This window comes from Terrapene carolina, unplaced genomic scaffold, assembly GCF_002925995.2.
Source record: "Terrapene carolina triunguis isolate 2854851 unplaced genomic scaffold, T_m_triunguis-2.0 Scaffold605, whole genome shotgun sequence".
NCBI lineage: Eukaryota > Metazoa > Chordata > Testudines > Emydidae > Terrapene > Terrapene triunguis.
In genome coordinates, this window is record NW_020664956.1 from 73,691 (window position 1) to 95,116 (window position 21,426).

General features: G+C 43.9%; 1 protein-coding gene across 2 annotated transcripts in view; it reads left to right on the forward strand.

Moving 5' to 3' along the window:
* Positions 1–21,426, forward strand: part of TAF1 (TATA-box binding protein associated factor 1) — a 102,863-nt gene that overhangs the window by 3,867 nt on the left and 77,570 nt on the right. For both annotated transcript variants that reach the window (XM_024199230.1, XM_024199231.1), the window contains exons 3-14: positions 617–733; positions 2,078–2,191; positions 2,718–2,959; positions 10,568–10,786; positions 11,196–11,417; positions 11,675–11,876; positions 16,629–16,745; positions 17,316–17,483; positions 18,519–18,646; positions 18,738–18,845; positions 19,727–19,900; positions 20,009–20,182. In XM_024199230.1, the coding sequence (XP_024054998.1) occupies positions 617–733; positions 2,078–2,191; positions 2,718–2,959; positions 10,568–10,786; positions 11,196–11,417; positions 11,675–11,876; positions 16,629–16,745; positions 17,316–17,483; positions 18,519–18,646; positions 18,738–18,845; positions 19,727–19,900; positions 20,009–20,182 (1,985 nt within the window). The remainder of the gene's footprint in view (positions 1–616; positions 734–2,077; positions 2,192–2,717; positions 2,960–10,567; positions 10,787–11,195; positions 11,418–11,674; positions 11,877–16,628; positions 16,746–17,315; positions 17,484–18,518; positions 18,647–18,737; positions 18,846–19,726; positions 19,901–20,008; positions 20,183–21,426) is intronic.

Genomic DNA, 21,426 nt, shown 5'->3' on the forward strand with positions numbered 1-21,426 from the left:
CTATTTTACAGACAGCATAGCAAAGGACAAAGATATGATAAGTTATTTTTGAGAGGCAGCGTGGCAGTCCTACAGTTATATTCCCAACTTTTGTAACCCCTAAATGGGATATGTTGCTTTGCTTGATACAGTTGTGAAAGTACAGAATTATGAACGTTCATCAGTAGAAAAAATTCATTTAGGACTCATGGTCTGGTTCCCAGGTGGTGCACATAACTCTGGGTCAAAGGGACTGTCTCAACAGCTTATAACTCTGCCAAATTTGAACAGATTTTCATGAGGCTGGCAAATGGCACTTCCCTGACCCCAATGACCCATCTCCCAAATTTCAAAGTCTTGCTGCAAACCATAAAGGTGTTGGAGCTCTTGGGGGCAGGGGAAGCGAAGAAAGACCAGATCGTTTTCGAATAGAAAACATTAGGTAACCTTAATACAGGGATTGCATTTGCTCCTCCAGTAAAATAGAGTATAGATGGGGGTGGAAAGAAGTTACAGCAGGAAGGAGGAGGTAGGCGGGTGGAGAAGTCAGGATAGACTAACATGGGATGAGGTAAGATGTGGTGAGTACATGTTGGGATATGATTTTGTTTTATGACGAGTCTTTCCTCCTTCTCAGGCTGGGTTAAGAGCACAGAGGATGCTGTTGATTACTCTGATATTAATGAGGTGGCTGAAGATGAGAGCCGCAGATACAGGCAGGCAATGGGCACCCTTCAGCCAATTCGAAGACAAGGTAATTGGGGGTGGTAGAAGTACACATAGACAAAATGATTAACAGTTAATGGTACAGTATGTCTCTGTGGGCGGATTGGCTTTTGCTGCTGCCTTTGAGAGTGATCTTTCTCTAATCATTGTTATCCTGCCATGTTCTTTGCCTGTTTCACAAACCTCATGTAAGCCAGTGGGGCAAATAAATGGCCCGGACATCAAATAATGTACACGAGGGTGGTGAAATTTCAGTCCCTTTCTTTAGGGCTGGGTTTATTTTTCCAAAGCAAAACAGCTCATAATTTCTATAGATAAACCAGATTGTTTTCCCTGACCCAGGGTCTCCTGCAATATCCTACCTCCTCCTCACAGGTGTTCCTGTAAACTGAGTTGTTGGTTGGCCTTTGATCTAAGGACAGGGTAGGCCACAGGCTGTTACATGATTTCTGGTCTCAGACCTTTCTCCTGGGAGGAAGTCAGTCAGTCACAGGAGGGGGCTAAGGCGCATTCCCTTGGAGGATTGTCCCAACCTATGACAGCCTTCCTCTGTTTCTCCCCATCTCCCTTCCCTAGCATCCTGTTTAATGGCCCCTGCTGCTGAGGAGGCAACTTCATCCAAGTTCTACCACGACTTTCACTTTCACAGGTTATAAGGAGGGTTGAGACTGGCCTTTATGCTTCTCCAATGGGGACTAGTATAGGAGGTCCCTGCCTGTAGGATACAGAATTCCAAACATCTGCAGGTTTTTTCCCTGTGTTATTGCTAGTGCAATTGATGAATCTACTGCCTGTCTACTAAAGGAACTTTCCATCTCCTCTCCTGTCAGTCAGGAGCAGGAAATTAGGAATGTTGCAGTAAGCTAGGGTTTCTGCCCTGAATTTTCTTGTTTCTCTCGTCAGTTTTCCTGCTCCCCTACTCATCCCCATTTCAAGCCCTGATTTTGTAAGCGGTTGAGTATAGGGAAACCACAGTTGGGGCAGCTTTGGGTGATCTATTTGAGAAACTGGAAAGGTATTTGTAATAAGTTAATGCTGAGACAGGGTCCTTTCTGTGGTTTGGGGTAGAGGTGAGATACTCTAGTTGTGGTATTGGGGAAGGGGTGTCTGAGTATCCTTGAAAATGGATTTTTTTTTTTAATAAAGATAAATAAGTTAATGGAGGATAGGTCCATCAACAACTCTTAAGCCAAAATGGTAAGGGATGCAACCTCAGGCACCGGATGTCCCTAAATGCCAAATGCCAGAAGCTGGGATTGGACAACAGGGAATGAATTACAGAGACAGGATACTGGGGTGAATGGACTATTGGTCTGATCCACTATGGCCATTCTTACGTTCTGAAGGTGATTGTCTCCTTTTGACTGGTTAGATGAAGATGAGGATGATTATGATGCTGACTGTGAAGATATTGATTCCAAGCTGATGCCGCCGCCGCCTCCACCTCCAGTAAAGAGAGACGATGAAAAAGATGCAACTGCCCCTGGTGAGTAAGGACTCTCATCTTCTATCTGAAACTTGTGGAAAGAATCTGGGAGTTTTGGGACGACAGGATGTGACACATCAAAGATTCAAGCATTTCTATCCAGTGGCTTTATACTGTAGCATGTTTAGGATCTTGTCAAAGATCCATCCTGCAGACTGGATCTGAAGATGGTTCGTGGCCAATTATGCAATGAAGTAGCGCTGCTTAGGGGTAACTGGCTCTTATATAAAATACAGAGTAAAAGATGTTATAACACTTTCAACAGTAATGTTAAGATTCATAATCAAACCAACCTGTGAAATTCAGCTGCTTCTCTGTTTTGCCTTCTCTCAGCGGGGACTGTGAGTTGCAGGGGTGATCTAGGGATGCACTGAAAGGCTAAACTGGAACAGGAATCAATAACTATAAAACATGGAGACTTAGATTAAGCATAATTTAAGATCAGGAAACAATGCTTGTGGAGTGCGGGGGTTGTACTGGGGACCAAGAAAGGAAACTTGTTCATAAGGTACTTGCTCTATTGTAGTATCTGAAGATGGAGATGGTATCATTCTGCCCTCCATCATTGCTCCGTCCTCTGCTACCTCTGAGAAGGCAGATTTCAGCAGCTCTTCTGATTCTGAGTCAGAGATGGGACCCCAAGATGCCAGGCAGGCAGAATCCAAGGAAGGGAAACTGACACTGCCTCTTGCAGGAATAATGCAGCGAGATGCCACCAAACAGCTGCCGAATGTTACCGAGCTGTTTCCGGAATTCCGGCCTGGCAAGGTATTGTATGTGTTGGGGACAATGTCCAAGGGGAAATGATGGAAACTCCGTCACTTGGGACACTCAAGACTGGAAAAAAAGCCATCCTAGTAAATGGGTGCTTGGTAGAGTGAGAGGGGCTAGGTGATTGTCATCTCCATCTCCGATTTCTCTGTGTCTGTGTACTGGCTGCTATCAGTGACTGCTTTCCATGGGAAGCTGGATAGTGCTTCTCCTGCTCTCAGGAGGAGTCTCTTAGAAAGAATTTTTCATGTAAATCAGGTTCTGACGTATATGTTTTACCCTTTATATAGAGCTTTGGTGCACAGATTTCAAAGCACTTTATGAATGGGGAGAGAGTACCCTTCTCTAGATTACAGGTGAATCACTGAAGTTAGTCACAGCCTCATCTACTTGTTTGTCAGCTTCTCTCACAAATGCCTCTGCTCCTTATTCCCTAACTCAGGGAACTTTCTCCCTGAACTGATTCATTTAAATACCTCCTTAAGACCTATTGCGTCTGTGACTCCTATAAGAAATCAGCTGATAGTAATGGCTAGGATGAGATGAAGATGGGGGTAATTTTAAGTAGCAAACTGTTTGTAGGTCCACATCTTCTTAGGTTGTAAATTCCTAAAGGCAAGGGAGCATGTCTTTGTATGTGTTTTATCCAGCACCCAGCACAAGGATGTCTTGATCCTGAGTGGGGCTGCTGGATGTTTTTCCAGTGTAAATGTTTACTAATAATAGTGATAAAAAAACTAGATGAAACAATTAGGTAATCTCCCAGGAGGAGTTGTAGGGTTGATCCCTATTGCTAATATCTTGTAAGTGCCTTGGAGCAGGGACTGTCTTTGTGTGTTTCTGTGGTGCTTAGCACAGTGGGGCCCTGACCTGAGTAGGTGCTAACACAATACAAAGAATAACTGTTCAATCTAGTTTTAAATGTGGCAAGAGACTGGGATTCCACCACTGTTTTCCAGCCTCATACATCTCACTGTCGGGAAGATTTTCCTCAAATGAAATGCTAATTTTTTTCTTAATCTTGTCCCAATTACTCCTACTTATATCCCCTTTATTATAGGTGGAGCTGTTAATGACAACAGTTATTAAAGTTGCCTAACTCTTCCTTTTACTACCCCTGTTTCCAATTTATAACTTTGCCAAACATCTACAGTTCATGTTGAAACTTTCCATTCTTGGTCTCTGCCACAAGTTGAATTTTTCTGGAGTTTTAATAAAAATGATGTAGCTATTTTGGAGAACAAGATTGGCAGGTGTATTATTCCTTTAATGTTAACCAAGTTTTTCAACCATTTTTTTGAAGAGCACTAGCACCTTAGGGGTTTGCTCCAGGAACTTGAAATTTGGCAGGGGGATAGACCCGGAGGTTAAAAGTTTTTTTTTCCTTGTGAAAATCCATCCAGATTAGTTATAAATCACAGAAAATGATTATTTGCACATGTACAGTAGAATGTTAGAGGCTTATTTCAAATCCTGTATGGTAGAGCCCTGCGCAGAACTATTTTTTTTTAATACCGCTCCCGTCCTGTCTGCAAGTCCCACTCCCATCCACTCCCGCAATCTTTCCTGCATTTTTATCCCGCTTCCACCTTAGATCTCGCAAGAGAGACAGATTCCACCAGGCTCCTAAAAAAACCAACCAACCAGGGCGGGTCCACAACATTTTGGCACCTGAGGCGGGGAGCTCAAATGATGTCTCCATGCCCCCTCGCTTGGGCCAAAACTTTGAAAGGTCTCAATTCTGCCTTCTTCCTGTTCTACTCATCATGATACAGCTCTGCTACCTATCCCAATAAAGGAGAACTAACAACTTAAAATGCCTTGTTCAAAAATGTTATGCAACACTTACTCAGACGCCTGAACAGCAAATGTAACTTTTCTTGTCTGCATAGTAAACACTGGTATTTTTATCTGTTTGAATAATCAAAGTGGTGCTTTCCGTCCGTGCCTTCTTGGTTGCAAAGATTTGAACTGCTTCCTGAAGGTCCACAGTCTGGGCCAGCTCGTGCTCTGTTGAGATGGTTGCATGGCCGACCAGCCTCTCCTGTGTCATTGTGGAGCGTAGATGTGTTTTTATTAACTTCAGCTTGGAGAAGCTTCTTTCTCCACTGGCAACTGTTACAGGAAGTGTTAGAAGTATGCACAGAGCAACAAAAGCATTTGGAAAGAGGGTGGTCAGCTTATTTGTGCACATATATTCCAGAACAGCCTTTGGAGTTGATCCTGCTGAAATGTATCTTGAAAGGGCTTTCAGTTCATCACCTAAATCACTCTCATCAATATCACGCATGTCATCATGTGTCAACACTGTCTCTAATGCCCTGCATTGCTGGTGTAGGTCTTCCTCAGGTATAGTGAGGAGTTTTGGAATATCATACAACATCCCAAATATACTGCTGTGTTCCTTGAGCTGCATGAAACATTCTTCAACTGACTGTATTGCACAGTCTAGCACCTGGTTAAATAATTCAACTTTGAATTGTTGTTTGGGGTCTCTTATGGGATTATCCCATGCCTCGTAATCAAAATGTTGTCTTCTTCGGTGACTCTTGTATTCTTGAATGGGTGGGAAAATAGCTTCAGGGTGAAGTTCCTCTGCAGAATGTTTTGAAATCCCTCATCTGACCGGTAAGACTGTAGGTATGACTTTGCTTTGTCCAGTTGTTCCATTGCTCCAGATATATCAAGGTTAACACCTTGGAGTCTCTTGCTTACAACATTTATTTCAAACAGTATGTCATGCCACAACACTAAGCCACACAGAAATTTGAAGTTATGTATGTTTCTGGTGATTCCATTTCCCTCTGCCACTGTTCTCCCACAAACAGTTCCTGTCATAACATTATCCTCCATAATGGCAACTATGGCATCATCTATCTTCCCAATTTGGTATTTGATAGGCTTTATCGCCTCCACTTGACTTTCCCATCGTGTGGCACTCAGTGGTTTCAGTGTCAGAGAGGATGTTCCCAGATGTTGCTTCGAAATTTGCCATCGATGAGTTGATGCAGAGAAAAATACATAGATGCTTTGAATTATGTTAAATTCAGCAGCCTCGCTAGAAGCTGATGCTGCATCACTGACCACCAAGTTCAATCAATGAGAACTGCATGGGACAAAAAAAATCTCGAGGGTTTAACTCTCGGATCCATGTCTGCACTCCTCTGTTCTTTCCTCTCATGTTGGCACCATTATCGTAGCCCTGACCTCTCATGTCAGCTATCGCAATTCCTGTATCTTCCAGCTTTTTAAGAAGCACATTTGTCATACCAGCTCCTGTAGTATCATCAATGTCAATAAATTCTAGAAAATGCTCTCTGACAGTCACCATTGCAGGGACATTTTCACTAGGTTCTGTTGTCGTTACAAAACGCATCATCAAAGTCATTTGTTCCGTATGGCTGATGTCAGGTGTGCAGTCCAGAATAACAGAGTAATATCTTGCTGACTTCAGATCTGCCACAATATTCTGTTTGACTTTTGTTGCCAGTAACTGTATGATCTCATTTTGAATTGTTTTTCCAAGGTAGTGGTGTGTGTACATTTCTTGGGTGGTGACTCTTCTTAGATGCTCCTGGAGTACAGCATCGAACTCAGCCATCAGCTCCACAATTTTAAGGAAGTTTCCTTTGTTTGGCACATACAGCTGATCTGAAGTGCCACGCAGTGCCAGGTTTTTTTGGGTAGCAAGCATTCTCACAATGGCAATGAGCCTTTTCAGAACATTTTGCCAGTAAAGAGACTCTGATGCAATCTTCTCTTGACGCTGATCATCTATGGTGGCCTTTAACCTTAGTCTAATCTCAAGTTCTTTCCACCTATGGAATGCTCTCTGGTGATTTGCTGCCTTCTCATAGCATGCCAGATTTCTAGACAGATTTTTCCAGTCCTTTGTTCCTGTAGAACCCAATGTGGCTGGAACATTAGACTGGAAGAGTTTGCAACAAAAACAGTATGCAGCATTCTGGGTTTTTGAGTACATAATCCATGGCCTCTCCACTTTGTCACCATTGGGGATTTCATGCCAGTAATGTGTTGGATGGAAACTTCTATTTTCATTGTCTTTGGGGAACATGAAGTTTTTTTTCACTTGCTGTGACCCATGCAGTACAAGGAAGTCCCTCAGGCTCCTGCTCAAGTGGGTCCACAGTCCTGGATCATCTACATTTAAGGAACTAAACTCAGCAGCAGCTGTTTCTTGCGCCTCCACCACACTCTTCTCTGATCTACACTTTTCTTCAGGAATGTGCACGGTTACATCCATTTCATATGGAGATATGGATGCTGCAGTAACTGCCAGGTCACCTTCACTCTGACTAACTGGAAGATCAGGCATCTCCTCACCACTCACATCACTGGGGCCAGAAGGCTCACCGTGAACATTTGTGTCTGTGTATCTCAGGAGAGCTCCTTCCTGCTTAGATAGAAAAGCTTCCTTTGCTTTCTTTCTTTTTCTGAATGCTGCCCCAGAGGGGCATTTTCTTCTTTCACTCATGACTGCTGTTCTGTGCCAGCTGTAGTGGCTCTCAACACTCAATTGAAGGGGACAAATAAGCAAGCTGGTAGCAGGGCCTGAGTGAGGGAAGATATCAGTGTCTTAAGGGCCTAACTGGCTCCTAGTACTTCCTGTTCTCCTCAAGTGGGTTCAGGGAAGCAGCAGGAAACAGGAAGCTCCCTGAGAAGCTGGTGTTATTCAGTCCAGGCTCCTGGGGGTGCTAGAGAGGTACATAAGAGGCTGCTCCTCTCTCTCACTGCAGCTCCTGCTGCTTTCTGTTATTCCCTCTCACCTTTCGCCTGCCTGCCTGTTATGTCTCTTGTGCCCTCCTTCCTCCAGCACAGCACCCCACCATCTCTGTGCATCTAGAGCAGGGAGAAAACATGGTCACCGCAGTCAGTTTTTTTCCGCCCCGGGGGGCGCCGGCCCCCCCCCCCCCCCACAGTCTGGCACCTGAGGCGGCCGCCTCAGTTCGCCTCATGGTAAGGCCAGCCCTGCAACCAACCCACAGTTGGTTACTATATTTTATATATATAAACGGAATTCAGACACAATTTTTATTACTAAAAGAATAGAACAAATCTTGTTTAAACTATGTAAAAATACTTTGTCTGTTAGACATGAAATCTCTTTCTATTCCTCACTTAAATTTAAGTTTTACAATTTTTAAAGTGTTTTCCAACTAATTACCACAGTCTGTCTGTCTGTCTTCCCCCCTGCCCCCAACCCCGCCCCCAACAAAGTACGTTTTACTTGCTCCTGCTATTATGGCAGCATGTCCTGTAGGTCCTGTGGGATCCCAGTTACCCTGCAGGGCTCTGCTGAATAGCTCCATCAAAATACCATTTGTGGCCTGGGAAAGGTGCACTGGCCTGGAAGCCAAAAGACTATGAACCTCAACTCTTCTGTTGACTAGTCTATTTAGACTGTAAGCTCTTCAGGGCAGAGATTGTCTACTATTATGTTTGTACAGGACCTAGCATAATGAATCCCTGTTCTTGGTTGGGCCCTAGGCACTACCATAATAAACATGATTAATAATAATGGTGGTGATAATTCTGTGCATTTCGCAAGCCATATTACCGAGCAAGGCCTTGCATCCTTACCCTGGGAGGCAAGCAAGCACCCATATTTTACTGAAGGAGTAACTGAAATGTCTGTCAGGGCTAGAAATAGAACTCATGTCTCAGATATGGCAGGCTCAGGTCATAACCAGTTAACCACCTTGCCTCTCAGAGAGAACCTGCTAAATGTATGTGTTTAGGTATGTTGTCTGTTGCTATTCCTCCATATGTAACCTATTGTTCAAGGGTTGTCTGCCTCTAGTCTTGTCTGGTTTACAGAAGATAGCAGCTTACTGCTGCTGTCAGCTAATCATGGAATTGTAGGACTGGAATGGACCTTGAGAGGCCATCTAGTTCAATCCCCTGCACTCATGGCAGGACTAAGTATTGTCTAGACCATCCCTGACAGGTGTTTGTCTAACCTGCTCTTAAAAATCTATAATGACGGAGATTCCACAACCTCCCTGAGCAATTTATTCCAGTGCTTAACCACACTGACAGGAAGTTTTTCCTAATGTCCAACTTAAACCACCCTTGCTGCAATTTAAACCGATTGATTCTTGTCCTATCCTCAGAGGTTAAGAAAAACAATTTTTCTTCCTCCTCCTTGTAACCACCTTTTACATGGGCCTTCATCATCCTAATCCTTGAGGTGTCCTGGCCAGAGAAAGAGGGACCCAGATGACATCACCATCCCTACCAGCTCCAGCTGAATCCCAGATACCATCGGGGATGAGAGTTATTACCATCTTAGATCCGAGCTGAGAGACTGTCAGACAAGGGGGCTTTTCCTTCTAAGACTGAACTTTAACGACAACAACAGCACCTCCAGCCCATCTCAACTAATTTCTTCTCCTTTCCCCAAAAGGGCAGCGTTAGATCCCATCTAAGAGACAGTCAAACAAGAAGGCATTCTTTCCTTCTAAAAGCTGTTGACAGCTAAAGGGCAAGGGATCAAAGGATGTTGTTAAAACGAAAGCCTTGCTTAAAATTTTAACTGTTTGTCCTTTTCTGTATCTTTAATAAAAGGTTAAAAAAAGTGTTATGGTATGTTTGCCATGGTGCTAAGCAGGCTGAGGTGACTCTATATCAGGCCCTGGACCCTGTTTAATGTTGGACAGTGACTGGGTTATGTTAACACCTTTAGCCCATTTATTCCATCTAAATTAATTCAAATGACCACACACTGAATGATAAGATAAAAAATAATTGAACAGCTGCTCCATTCCCTGGGACCATTCATCCTATGCACTGAATGAGGCAGGATTCCTGTGTATGTGATTATACGCCTTGTATCATAATGCATATGCACCAGAGAGCAGAGTTAAGGTTGAATGTACAACATTAATTCTATCATTCCTGAACTTTTGAGTGTTCAGCTTTGAAACTTTAACATTCTTGTAATATTATTTGTGTGTAATATTATACATCAGCATTCTCCTTGGTTTTTACGCACTTCAGATATTTCTATACTATTGTGTCTCTGCCCCCATAATAGTTGTCATTTAGAAAGGATTTACATGTTTAACTCTTTTTCCTTCCTTATAAAAAGTTCCCTCCATCCTGTTAACAGTTTTATTGGCTTTTCTTGGCATGCTCTCTAACTTTTCAATATGTCAATATGTCTGTGGTAATGGAATATGCTGAATGAAAAGACATTTTGTCCAGATTCTGTTTTGCCCCACCTGGATAAATGGGGACTGTTCCGCCTCTGCTCAGGGTTTAACTTTCAGGTGAATTTCAGAATAAAATATCCTTGAGGATTAAATAAAGGTTCTACCAAACAGTGGGAAAGTGACTCTGATTCATTTCAAATCTGAGAATAATGAGACCACCAGCTGCACCAGGAATTGGGGGGCACTGTGGAAGTTAGGTGGTTACACTTCTCCAGTTATTTCTTGCCCCTGGCCTTGCCTTGGTGGAAAAGTCTCTTGGGCTTGGAGTGCTTCCTCATCCTTGCTGCTCATGTGTATGAAATGCTTGTGCCTATATCATCAGGGACCTGTCGTTTGTCCTTGTGACCGTCTTTCTTACTTCTTGTCGTAGGTGCTGCGTTTTCTCCGTCTCTTTGGCCCTGGGAAGAATGTTCCTTCTGTTTGGCGTAGTGCCCGGAGGAAACGCAAAAAGAAACATCGGGAGCTAATGCAAGAAGTGCAGATCCAGGAGGGTGAAGCTGCAACTGAGGCAGGAATGGAAGAGAAGTCTCCCTGGGAATATGAATTTGCTCCTCCTCCTCCTCCTGAGCAGTGCCTCTCAGATGATGAGGTGGGACATCTGAGATTTAGGAGGGCCTCTAGCTAGTAACAGGTAGTCACCCTGCCAAGACAGTACTGGTGAGGGGAGGTTAGGCTGCCATTCCCACTGTGCAGAGTCTGCTCCTTGGATATTAAGCAGGGGCTCCAGAGACCATTCCCCAGTGGGTTAAGAGCCCTTGTATGGTAAGGAATTAGGGGACTCTTTCACCGTTTTATTGTAGCAGTGGAGAGTCCTCGTATCGCTGGACTGCCAGTTCCAACATTTGCTAATGCAGCTATTAAGTTTGAATATGCATCTCTGCGATTTCTGGGAAATGCTCCTCTCCACTGAGAATGAGACAGAATTTGAAAGCAAAAGCTCCTGTTTGCCAGCTCTGAAAGCGGTGACTGACAGGTTCCTTTTTCCTGCTGTGCTGCAGATCACTATGATGGCACCTGTGGAGTCCAAGTTTTCCCAGTCTACTGGAGACATAGACAAAGTGACAGATACCAAGCCCAAGGTGTCTGAATGGCGTTATGGGCCAGCCCAGCTCTGGTATGATATGCTGGGGATCCCTGAGGATGGCAGTGGATTTGACTATGGTTTCAAACTAAAAGAGCATGCGAGAGAACAGGAGACTTCAGGTCATTCTGTGGAGAAGGTGAGAGGAAGCATGTGTAAGGAGGAAGGGGCTGTGAGGGTGTGGTTGTGTGGTGGTGATGGAGCACAATAGAGAAGGTAAGGGAACAGGGCTGGGGTGGTGAATAAGGCTGGGAACCAGCCAGTGGAAGCGATGTGAGGGGGAAAGTGGGAAGATTCACAATGGAGACGGTAGGGAATCTCTACTCTTTCTTCTATAGTTTAAGCAGCAAAATCAAAGTTAACGAGGGTCTAATGCCATTGTTCTTCCCTCTGCAGAACTTGGGAGTGACGGCTGAGAAGGATGACTTGCTGGCTGATGAGCACTTCCTCATGGTGACACAGCTACAATGGGAGGATGATGTGATCTGGAATGGGGAGGATGTCAAACACAAAGGGACTAAAACACAGCGTGCGAGCCTGGCAGGCTGGCTGCCCTCCAGTATGACCAGAAACGCCACTGCGTACAATGCCCAGCAAGGTGCGCAGCAGCTGCCTTTATACTTCCTCATGCCCACACCCTGAGGGAGTGGGTGGAATGAGGGGATCTCTGAGTTAGTTTGTACACATAACATTCTCAATTAGGCTAATTCCCCATTATCTCCTCTTCAGCATGTGGGGTTGTGTTCTTTCTCCATCAGGAGGTGGCTTTCGCTAAACCAAGTTGAGGCCAAAGCCTTTTGTCCTCCTCCTGCCCAAACAGGCTTGGCCTCTTCTGTTAGACACGAGAACATCGAAAGCCAAGTGCATGTCCAGCGAAATGTCCTGCTGTCCTTCCCCTTTCTAACTGAAATGAGGGGCTGGACATACCTAATTCAGTACCAAAGGCTGCTATACTGGAGACCCCCTAGTGACTGTTCAGATTTCCATTTATGGCAGCACTAAAATTCCTTTGCTTTGCAAGTTAGTGCTTGGATGCTTGCTCTTCAGGGGCCAGGGGAATTTTGTGTATTTTATCAGAGGCGACATTTAAAAAGGAACCTTTCTCACATTGTTCCTGAGACTATAATATTTTGGGGCTCCTCTAGCTAAAGGAACACAGTTTTTACAAACACCAAACTTTTATCTCAAGCTCAGACATAGGCTGGTTTTTAAAATTGAACTGTAAATCCAGAATTATTCTTTGTTCATTATAACTTACTCTGTCTCTCCAAGGAAAAGCTGATGGAACTGTCAGGTTATACCAATTACTCTCATTTTTGGATGCTGCTACCTTGTCTCCCTGAGTCCCCAGCTCTTGTCATCAGACACCCTGAGGAGCCAGGGAAGCAGATTAGATAGCAAGGGGTAGTGAGGATGGGGGAGGGGCTCTGAGAGGGCAAGGAAAATTGAGCTGAGCTGTCAGAGAATAGGGAAAAACTATGGCTATGCAGGGGTAATGCCTGGGGTCAGGAGGAGCTTTATGTTACAGAAGGTGGAGAAAGCGATTAGGAGAGAGGCTGTTCTAGATCTAAATCGATGGCAGAGCGCTCTCTGGTCGACTCCAATACTCATCTTACTCCTCTCGTTCCCAGTGAAGTCGACGGGAGACCATCTCTCATTGACACAGCGTGGTGTAGACACTGCAGTAAGTTGACCTAAGCTACGTTGACTCCAGTTACATTATTCACGTAGCTGGAGTAGCATAACTTAGGTCAATTTACTGCGGTAGTGTAGACATAGCCTTAGAATACTTAAAGAACTGGCTGAGGAGATCTCTGAGCCATTAGCGATTATCTTTGAGAACTCATGGAGGATGTGAGAGATCCCAGAGGACTGGAAAAGGGCTAATATACTACCTATCTATAGAAAGAGGAATAAGGACAACCCGGGGAATTATAGAACAGTCAGCTTAACTTTGGTACCCAGAAAGATAATAGAGCAAATCAATTTATAAGCACCTGCAAGATAATAAGGTGATAATAGTCGCCATGGATTTGTCAAGAACAAATCACATCAAACCAACCTATCAACCCTATTAGACAGTGTAAGGAGTCATGTGGATAGGGGGCAGCAGTAGATGTGATATATCTTGACTTTAGTAAGCTTTTTGATACTGTCTCACATGACCTTCTCATAAGCAAACTATAGAAATATAGCCTAGACAAACCTACTATAAGGTGAGTGCATAACCGGTTGGAAAACTGTACTCAGAGAGTAGTTATTAGTGGTTCACAGTCAAACTGGAAGGGCATATCGAGTGGGGTCCTGCAGGGATCAGTCCTGGGTCCAGTTCTATTCAGTATCTTCATAAATGATATAGATAATGGCACAGACAGCCCACTTATAAAATTTGTGGGCAATGCCAAGCTGGGAGGGGCTGCAAACACTTTGGAGGACAGGATTAGCATTCAAAATGATCTTGACAAACTGAAGAAATGGTCTGAAATAAATAGGATGAAATTCAATAAGGACAAATGCAAAGTACTGCACTTAAGAAGGAACAGTCAATTGCACAAATACAAAATGGAAAATGACTAGGAAGGAGTTCTGCAGAAAAGGCTCTGGGGGTTTTAGTGGATCACAAACTAAATGTGAGTCAACAGTGTAACACCATTCCAAAAGAGTGAACATCATTCTGATCTGTATTAGCAGGCGTGTTGTAAGCAAAACACGGGAAGTTATTCTTCCACTCTACTCAGCACTGATAATGCCACAGCTGGAGTACAGTGTGCAGTTCTGGTTAGCACACTTTGGTAAAGTTGTGGACAAACTGGAGAAAGTCCAGAGGAAAGCAACAAAAATTATTAAAGATCTAGAAAATATGAAGAAAGATTGGGGGAAAAAGTGGGTTTGTTTAGCCTGGAGAGAGAAGCCTAAGGGGATAGTCTTCAAGTATGTAAAAGGTTGTTACAAAGAGGAGAGTGATAAATTGTTCTCCTTAACCACTGAGGACTAGACAAGAAATGAAGGTTTTAAATTGCAGCAAGGGAGATTTAGGTTAGAGATTAGGAAAAACTTCCTAACTGTCAGGGTGGTTAAACACTGGAACAGATTACCTAGGGAGGTTGTGGAATCATTGGAGGTTTTTAAGAACAGGTTAGAGAAACACCTGTCAGGGATAGTCTAAATAATGTGTAGTTCTCCTTCAGTGCAGGGGACTGGACTAGATGACGTATTGATGTCCCTTCCAATCCTACATTTCTATGATTCTGTGGTGTATAGAGACTGCTCCTCACGGTGCTGATGGTGTGTTAACTGCCTGGATCACCAGGCTGCAGCCCCTTGTACAGATGAGGAGGGCTGAATGACAATGCATAGGTGCTGGAACTAGGGGTGCTGGGTGTGCTTGAAGTGGTGTCCATCGTAGACAGGGTTTACAGTTTGGTTCAATGGCTCTCAGTATCCCCACTACACAAATTGTTCCAGCATTGCTGTGGAGGATTATGGGGGGACTGCAGGGGATAACAGGGTATTGTGGGGGAAGAAAGTTGTGTGGGATTCCTGGGAGGCTGGGGAACCCAGTATCACTGTTCTTGTTGGTTGGAGGGCTCCCTGGTGTCCAGACAGCAGTGCCATTGCATCTGCAGTGACCAGTTGTCATCGGTGCTGCAGTGCTGTTGCCAGATGATGATCTGATCTGATAATCTTGCTCCTATGTCTTGCCAGGACCTCCCCACAGGAGGCTCACTGGAGGGAGAAGCTGCCTCAGAAGTGGTGCTTTTAGATCCTGCCATGGAGGCTAACTGTGACTTTGTATTTTCCATATACAGATAACTTATTGCAGACTTTGCCAGTGCCCTCATTCATACTAGACTCTACAGAATCTGTTTTAGGTGCTGCTTGGAGTTGAGTTGTAGAGGAATTTGTGTATAGTTGTTTGACTATATGCTAGAAGAGCAAGGTGGTTAGTTGGGGGGTAGTGTCAGATTAGGGGGCAGGCTGAGGAGGAGATGGTTGAACACCTGCAGAAGAGGAATACTGTCTTGTAAAAAATCAGTCAAATAAGTGACTTTTACTATATTCTGGACAGTATCCTCTCTTCCCCATTCTGCTGTTGGCTCTAGCCTCCCCTCCAGGATTACTGAGATCGTGCATAGCAGAAATGTGGATTCAGTTTTCCTTTTTAAACTAAATAAGGAAAGTCAAAGATCCCTTATGTAGTAAAATCCACACTCCACGGTGGGATTTCTGGCCTAAAATGCTGCCTCAGGTCCCACCATAAAAGATAAAGCCTCAGTTTTACCCAGTGGAAAGAAGCTTCTCTTTCCCCAAAACTCTGGCCTCTGATAGGAATAAACCTTCTGTTCCCTTAATAGGTACATGGGAATTACTAGACTGCATCATAAGTGATCCATCTAGTCCAGCATCGTATCTCTGACAACGGCTCTTAAACAGCTGTGGAATAATCTGCCCATATGAAATGTTTCTTAAGCTTGGGCAATGAATGTTTGGTTTAGGCCCTGAAACATAAAGGTTTATATCCCTTGTAAACTTGTATTCTTTCTAAAGGAATTGCACATATTTTTATTGTTCAGATCCATGTTGAATCCTTTGAATGATGTAAAGGTCTTTGTTTTAGTCTGGTGGCAATGAGTTCCACAGATTTATTATGCATTGGGTAGAAAAACATTTTACTTTTCAGATTTAAATGTTCTTGTTTTATGCAAGAGGGCAAATAACAGCGCTCTACTTGTCTTCTCCACACCATTAATTCTTATACATCTTTATCATACCCTCTCTTGTCTGCTCACTAGGCAGTCCTAATCTTTTCAGTCTGTCCTCAAACACAACTCTCAGGTTTGTAATAATCTTTCTTGCCCATCTCTGGACCCCTTCAATTTTTGCTATATCTCTTCAGATAGGGTAACCATAACTGAACATGTTATTGCAGGTCAGGACATATCATTTATTTATATAATGACATAATATGTTCAGTATCATTCTTTCTCTCAATACAACCTGACATCTAGTTTTGTTTTTTTAACCTCTGTTGTGCACTGAGCAGGTGTTTCTTATTGTGCTGTTCACAGATCCTATCTGGTATTGGGAAGAATACTCTGGTGCTGCCCCACTGAAATATATCCTGCTGGGCTTGGGGGGAGAAATATAGCATTTCATTAGCATCAGCATTTCAGAGCCTCCTGCTAGCAGCAGCCATGTTGCTGGAATGTAACATTCTTTGGGGGTCAAGATTTGTGAGGCAAGGATCCTACCCCTAGGCAGAGACTGGAAACTATTTTCCATCCGGGTTTGAGTTCTGGTTTAACAGTCATCAGAAAAACCCTAATGTTACTCTTGTTTTCCTCTCCAGGGCTGAACCGTAGTGGCTCTTTGCTCAATCCACCCATTCCACTAGTGCAGAAACCCAGTGTAGCAGGGGTCCTGGGCATCGCAAAGGGGAAAGAGAAACAGCCTCCTGAGCAGCAAGGTAATGAGCAAGCATTAGTCTGTGAATAGTGGGCTATGTGGAGAGAGACTTCTGTATAAACTTGGGCTCAATACTAGGGGTAGGAGGGTCCTTCTATAATCAGTGACTTCCAGGTCAGCAGGATGTCCTGCTGACTTCCATAACCTCTCAAAGGGCCTTCTCTATCCCTCTTAGAGAGTCTCTCCTTATCCCCCATAAAGCAAAGTACCATGGGCTTTCATGAGTTATCAGAGCTCTTAAGAGGCTTGTGACCTCTCTGAGATCTTTTACTTCGCTTATCTGAAGGTTTTCCCCTTTAATGGCAAAATGTCATGGGGGCCACGTGTAGCTCTTCGGAGACCTTTTGTCCAACTGTAGTAGGGTATAGGCTTATGTGAAGGCTCTGTTCCTGCTACAGTATAAGGTTCTGTATGCATTTTTTTGCCTTTGGAGGCATGGACCCAAGAGCCCCGGGAAGGAGGGAAAGATTGAGTAGAACTGAAATGGGACAAAAGGGATGAATTGAAAAGTTGCTATAGTAGTCTTTGTGGAGTGTTAACCATCAAAGATCACATTCTGCTATCTTTGCAGCTGCCCTGGATGAAGATAAACCCTGGTTCTCCATTTTCCCAATCGATAATGAGGAGTTAGTGTATGGCCGTTGGGAAGACAATATCATCTGGGATGACCAGGCGATGGAAATGTTCTTGGATCCTCCAGTCCTGACACTCGACCCAAATGATGAAAACATCATCCTGGGTATGATCATGGCATTAGCCCTTTGTCTCTGTCTCTTCTTGTGGCTGATACTTCCAGACCAGCTGGGAAGAGCAGAGCAGGGAATGAGGGCACTTATTGGAAAGCAGGGGATACTTAGAAGGCAGGCGGTGCCTACAAAAGTACAAAAACGAGGTTTGAAGAGGAAAGATAAGTGCATCCTATTCTGGAGGGGTGAAAGTAGGAGTGTGGGATAATAGTTGTGTTGCAGGGATATTTTATGTAGATTGGAATCTCCAGTGGGTGGCTGTCCATTCTTGCTGCTACCCTGTGGCAAGAATTGACTGGTTGGGCCAACGTTCCTACCTTTCTTGTGTTTTAAAGAATTCTGAAAGATACTTACAAATGATCCAACAAAACTAAGACAAAATTGATCACTCTAACAAGTTGGCACATGCATTTCCAACTTCATGTTCAGAGCACCAGTAGACCAGGAAAAGTGAACCAAACTGAATTATACAACAAATAAATGAATCCATGTCCTAATGCCTTCCCTTCCAAATGACCAACATCCTAACCTTACTTGAAGACAACATATTGTGAGGGAACAAAGGGAGAAGAATTTTATGACAACCTTTTTCAGTGTCCCCAGCTTGAGGCTCCTGCTCACTCAGACTGAGAGCAGGCCTTCCAGCCTACAGAAGCTCCATGCTGGAGTTGCATTTTTTTTCCGGGGTCTCTGTGTCTGTCTCCCATTTCGCTACATATTTGCTCCCTGAATCTTCTCTAGAACAATATAACTTAAAAACAGCTCTTGAATTTTTACTAGGGATGCCCTGATAGAGCCTTTATTTGTGCTCTGGGGCATTGATTCCTCACTGTCAGGGAGTTGCGCTTGTGATGGCAAATGTGGAAGGTGATGGAGTCATTCTGGTATTTTGGCAAGTGGTGACTTGGTAAGAGATTTTGAATTGCTGTAGAGATCTTTTCCGGGTCAGAAAGAAGCTGTGCTGATGGTAGAGAATCTTCAGGAATAGCTCTTGGAGTACACTCTGCCTCTTCTGTGTTCATTACTAGAAATTCCTGATGAAAAGGAAGAGATGACTTTGAACTCTCCCTCCAAGGAGAACAAGAAAGAATCATCTCTAAAGAAGAGTCGGATCCTGTTGGGAAAAACAGGCGTCATCAAGGAAGAACCACAGCAGGTCACTGGGTGTCTCAGTGCTTTGGGGATAGGAATGGCTTAGGAGGAGTAATTTTTGACTTTTTTGACTTTTTTTTCTGGTGTTAAATCAGAATATGTCTCAGCCGGAGGTGAAGGATCCCTGGAATCTCTCCAATGATGAGTTTTACTATCCCAAACAGCAGGGGCTTCGAGGAACCTTTGGAGGGAACATCATCCAGGTAGTGACAATGGGGCTGACTTTAGGGTGGAGGCAGATCTCCTTACCTTCATGCAGAAATCTCATACTGGGATTTAGTTGGATCTTGTCTGGCATCAAAATAGTTATCCTTCTGTGTGTGTAAGTTATCACACTGCTGTTCCTCTCAGATCCTCATTGTTCAGGTTATTTCCTTGTTTAAGGCAAAATCCTGGGGCAGTATCCATGGGTTGTGTCAAACTGTGGTGTGTGCAGTAGAATATCCCATCATTGTACCATGCCAGACTTGTTCAGTGAATCACCCTCTGTCTGCACTGCTCTTACTGGATCTCTGCGGATGTTTGTGCTGTGGAGACTTGAGGCAGTGCTTTTGTTGCCAAGTTTATTTGACCAGGAGATTATCAAATATCAGTTAGACATTGGTAAATCTGAGTCAACACTCATGTAAACCAAGGCAATGAGATCTCCTCCCCCCCACCCCCCGCTCACTGTGATATTTTGAAGGGTACTGTTGTAAAATCCTAGCTAGGTTTCCTATCTCTTAAGCAATGGGAAAAATTTACACAATTCTAAATGCCCTTCTTCCCTGGTTATAGATATAGGGATGCTTTCCCTTTCTTCAAGTAATAAAGATCCCTTTCCACATTTGGATGCTCTTTGAACTGTTAACTGGGGGAACATTGTCTCTTGTGCACAACAGAAAGTGAGGCATGTTTGGACATGATCTCTGTGAGAGAACCTGTCTCTGGGGGGTCCAAACACCTTGGTCACTTTTGCTGCTAATGGAGTATAGAAATTTCAAGGCCCTGCCATAAGACTCTGGGGTTATTTTCTATGTGGCCATTGTAGATTGGGCTCTGTACTGATGTCTGTCCTCTGTGTCTGTTTCTCTCATGGTCCCAGCACTCTATCCCTGCAGTGGAACTTCGCCAGCCATTCTTCCCCACCCATATGGGTCCTATGAAGCTCCGACAATTTCATCGCCCTCCATTGAAGAAATATTCCTTTGGGACCTTGTCCCAGCCAGGACCCCATTCTGTGCAGCCACTGCTGAAACATATCAAGAAGAAAGCCAAGGTAAAGCAGTATTTCTTTGTATATCTAGATCTGTCCAAAGTCTCCATTGCCATGGTACATCTGCTTGGCATGCTGTTTCCCTGATACTCTCTTCTTGCATTCACACAGATGAGAGAGCAGGAGCGGCAGGCTTCAGGAGGTGGTGAGATGTTCTTCATGCGCACACCACAGGACCTAACTGGTAAGGATGGTGACCTCATCCTTGCTGAGTATAGTGAGGAAAATGGCCCTTTAATGATGCAGGTTGGCATGGCAACAAAGATAAAGAACTACTACAAGCGGGTGAGTGTTGTAAAGAAATGTATAATAATGTTTAAACATTGTCATATATTTAATGTTATAAACAAATCTAAAAGGGAATTTTTCTGCTTTATCGTCATCTTTGTATGGCCGATGTAACTGTAGAGCGACAACTATAATTTTACATTCAGATGATTAAGCCAGATAATTGCATCTGGAGTAGCAGAGTGTGTCGCTGTGATGCCTCCTTTGTATTTGTGAATGGGCATTGAGTTGATATATGTTCCATGGTCTGTTCTGGGTGACCACAGTTGCACACTGGAGAGTCTTTAATTTTCCATTTGTGCAGCAAATATCCGCATCTGCCATGGTTTGTGCGGATATGGGTTAGGGTTGCCCGTGAGCTTCGTGGGAGATTGAAGCCATGGATCTTCTGCATCGGATCTTTCATGAGGTGTTTATCTGTAACTTCTTGTGAACTCCATTCAGCTTTATGGTGAAAACTAATAAACAGAGCCCTGCGCAGATACAAATCTGTATCCGCATCCATCCGCAATCTGCAGAAATGGTCCGCGGATATCTGCATCCGCTGATGCGGATATCCGTGGATTTGCAGGACTCTACTAATCAACCCTCGCTGTTAGCCCATGGTTTGTTAACCCCAGAAGAGTCTCTTGAATGCCCGTTGCCGGACACATGGCATGGGACCCCTCCTCTTAGGACATTAACATGGTAATAAGAAAACAAAGAGCAAGCCTGTAAAATATTCATAAATGGCTCTATTTACTGAAAAAAGGACACTCTCAGAGCAAGATTTGCCTTGGTAAACATGGACCTGGAGTCTTCCATACAGCCATCAGTAACGATTAAGTTTGCTCCTTTTGGCAGCGGTGGCCAAAGTTCTGGGAATGTTTTATGAGCAGCCTGTAATTGTGGGTTTTTTTGACTCACAGTGGGATATAATGTATTAGCTGAGCTGCTGCCTTATTGACTATATCATGGTTTTCTCTCTGGGGATTAAAAACATTCGCATGCTCCCCTCTACTATAATATGAAATGCTGGTGAGCAAATGGGAGATGGAAATGTTACTGGCCATGGTAAAGGTTAAGGCTCATTCTAAACCATCCCTGCGTGTAGAGTGAAATAATTAAAACAAAACAAAAAAAAAATTGCAATCCAGCCCCCGTTAGCACTGTTCAGGCACAGTGGAAGGATTTTGATTTGGTGGCCCTGCAGAAACAGGGTACTACTATACAAAAACTTGTTCTAGGCAGGGAGCGCTCAA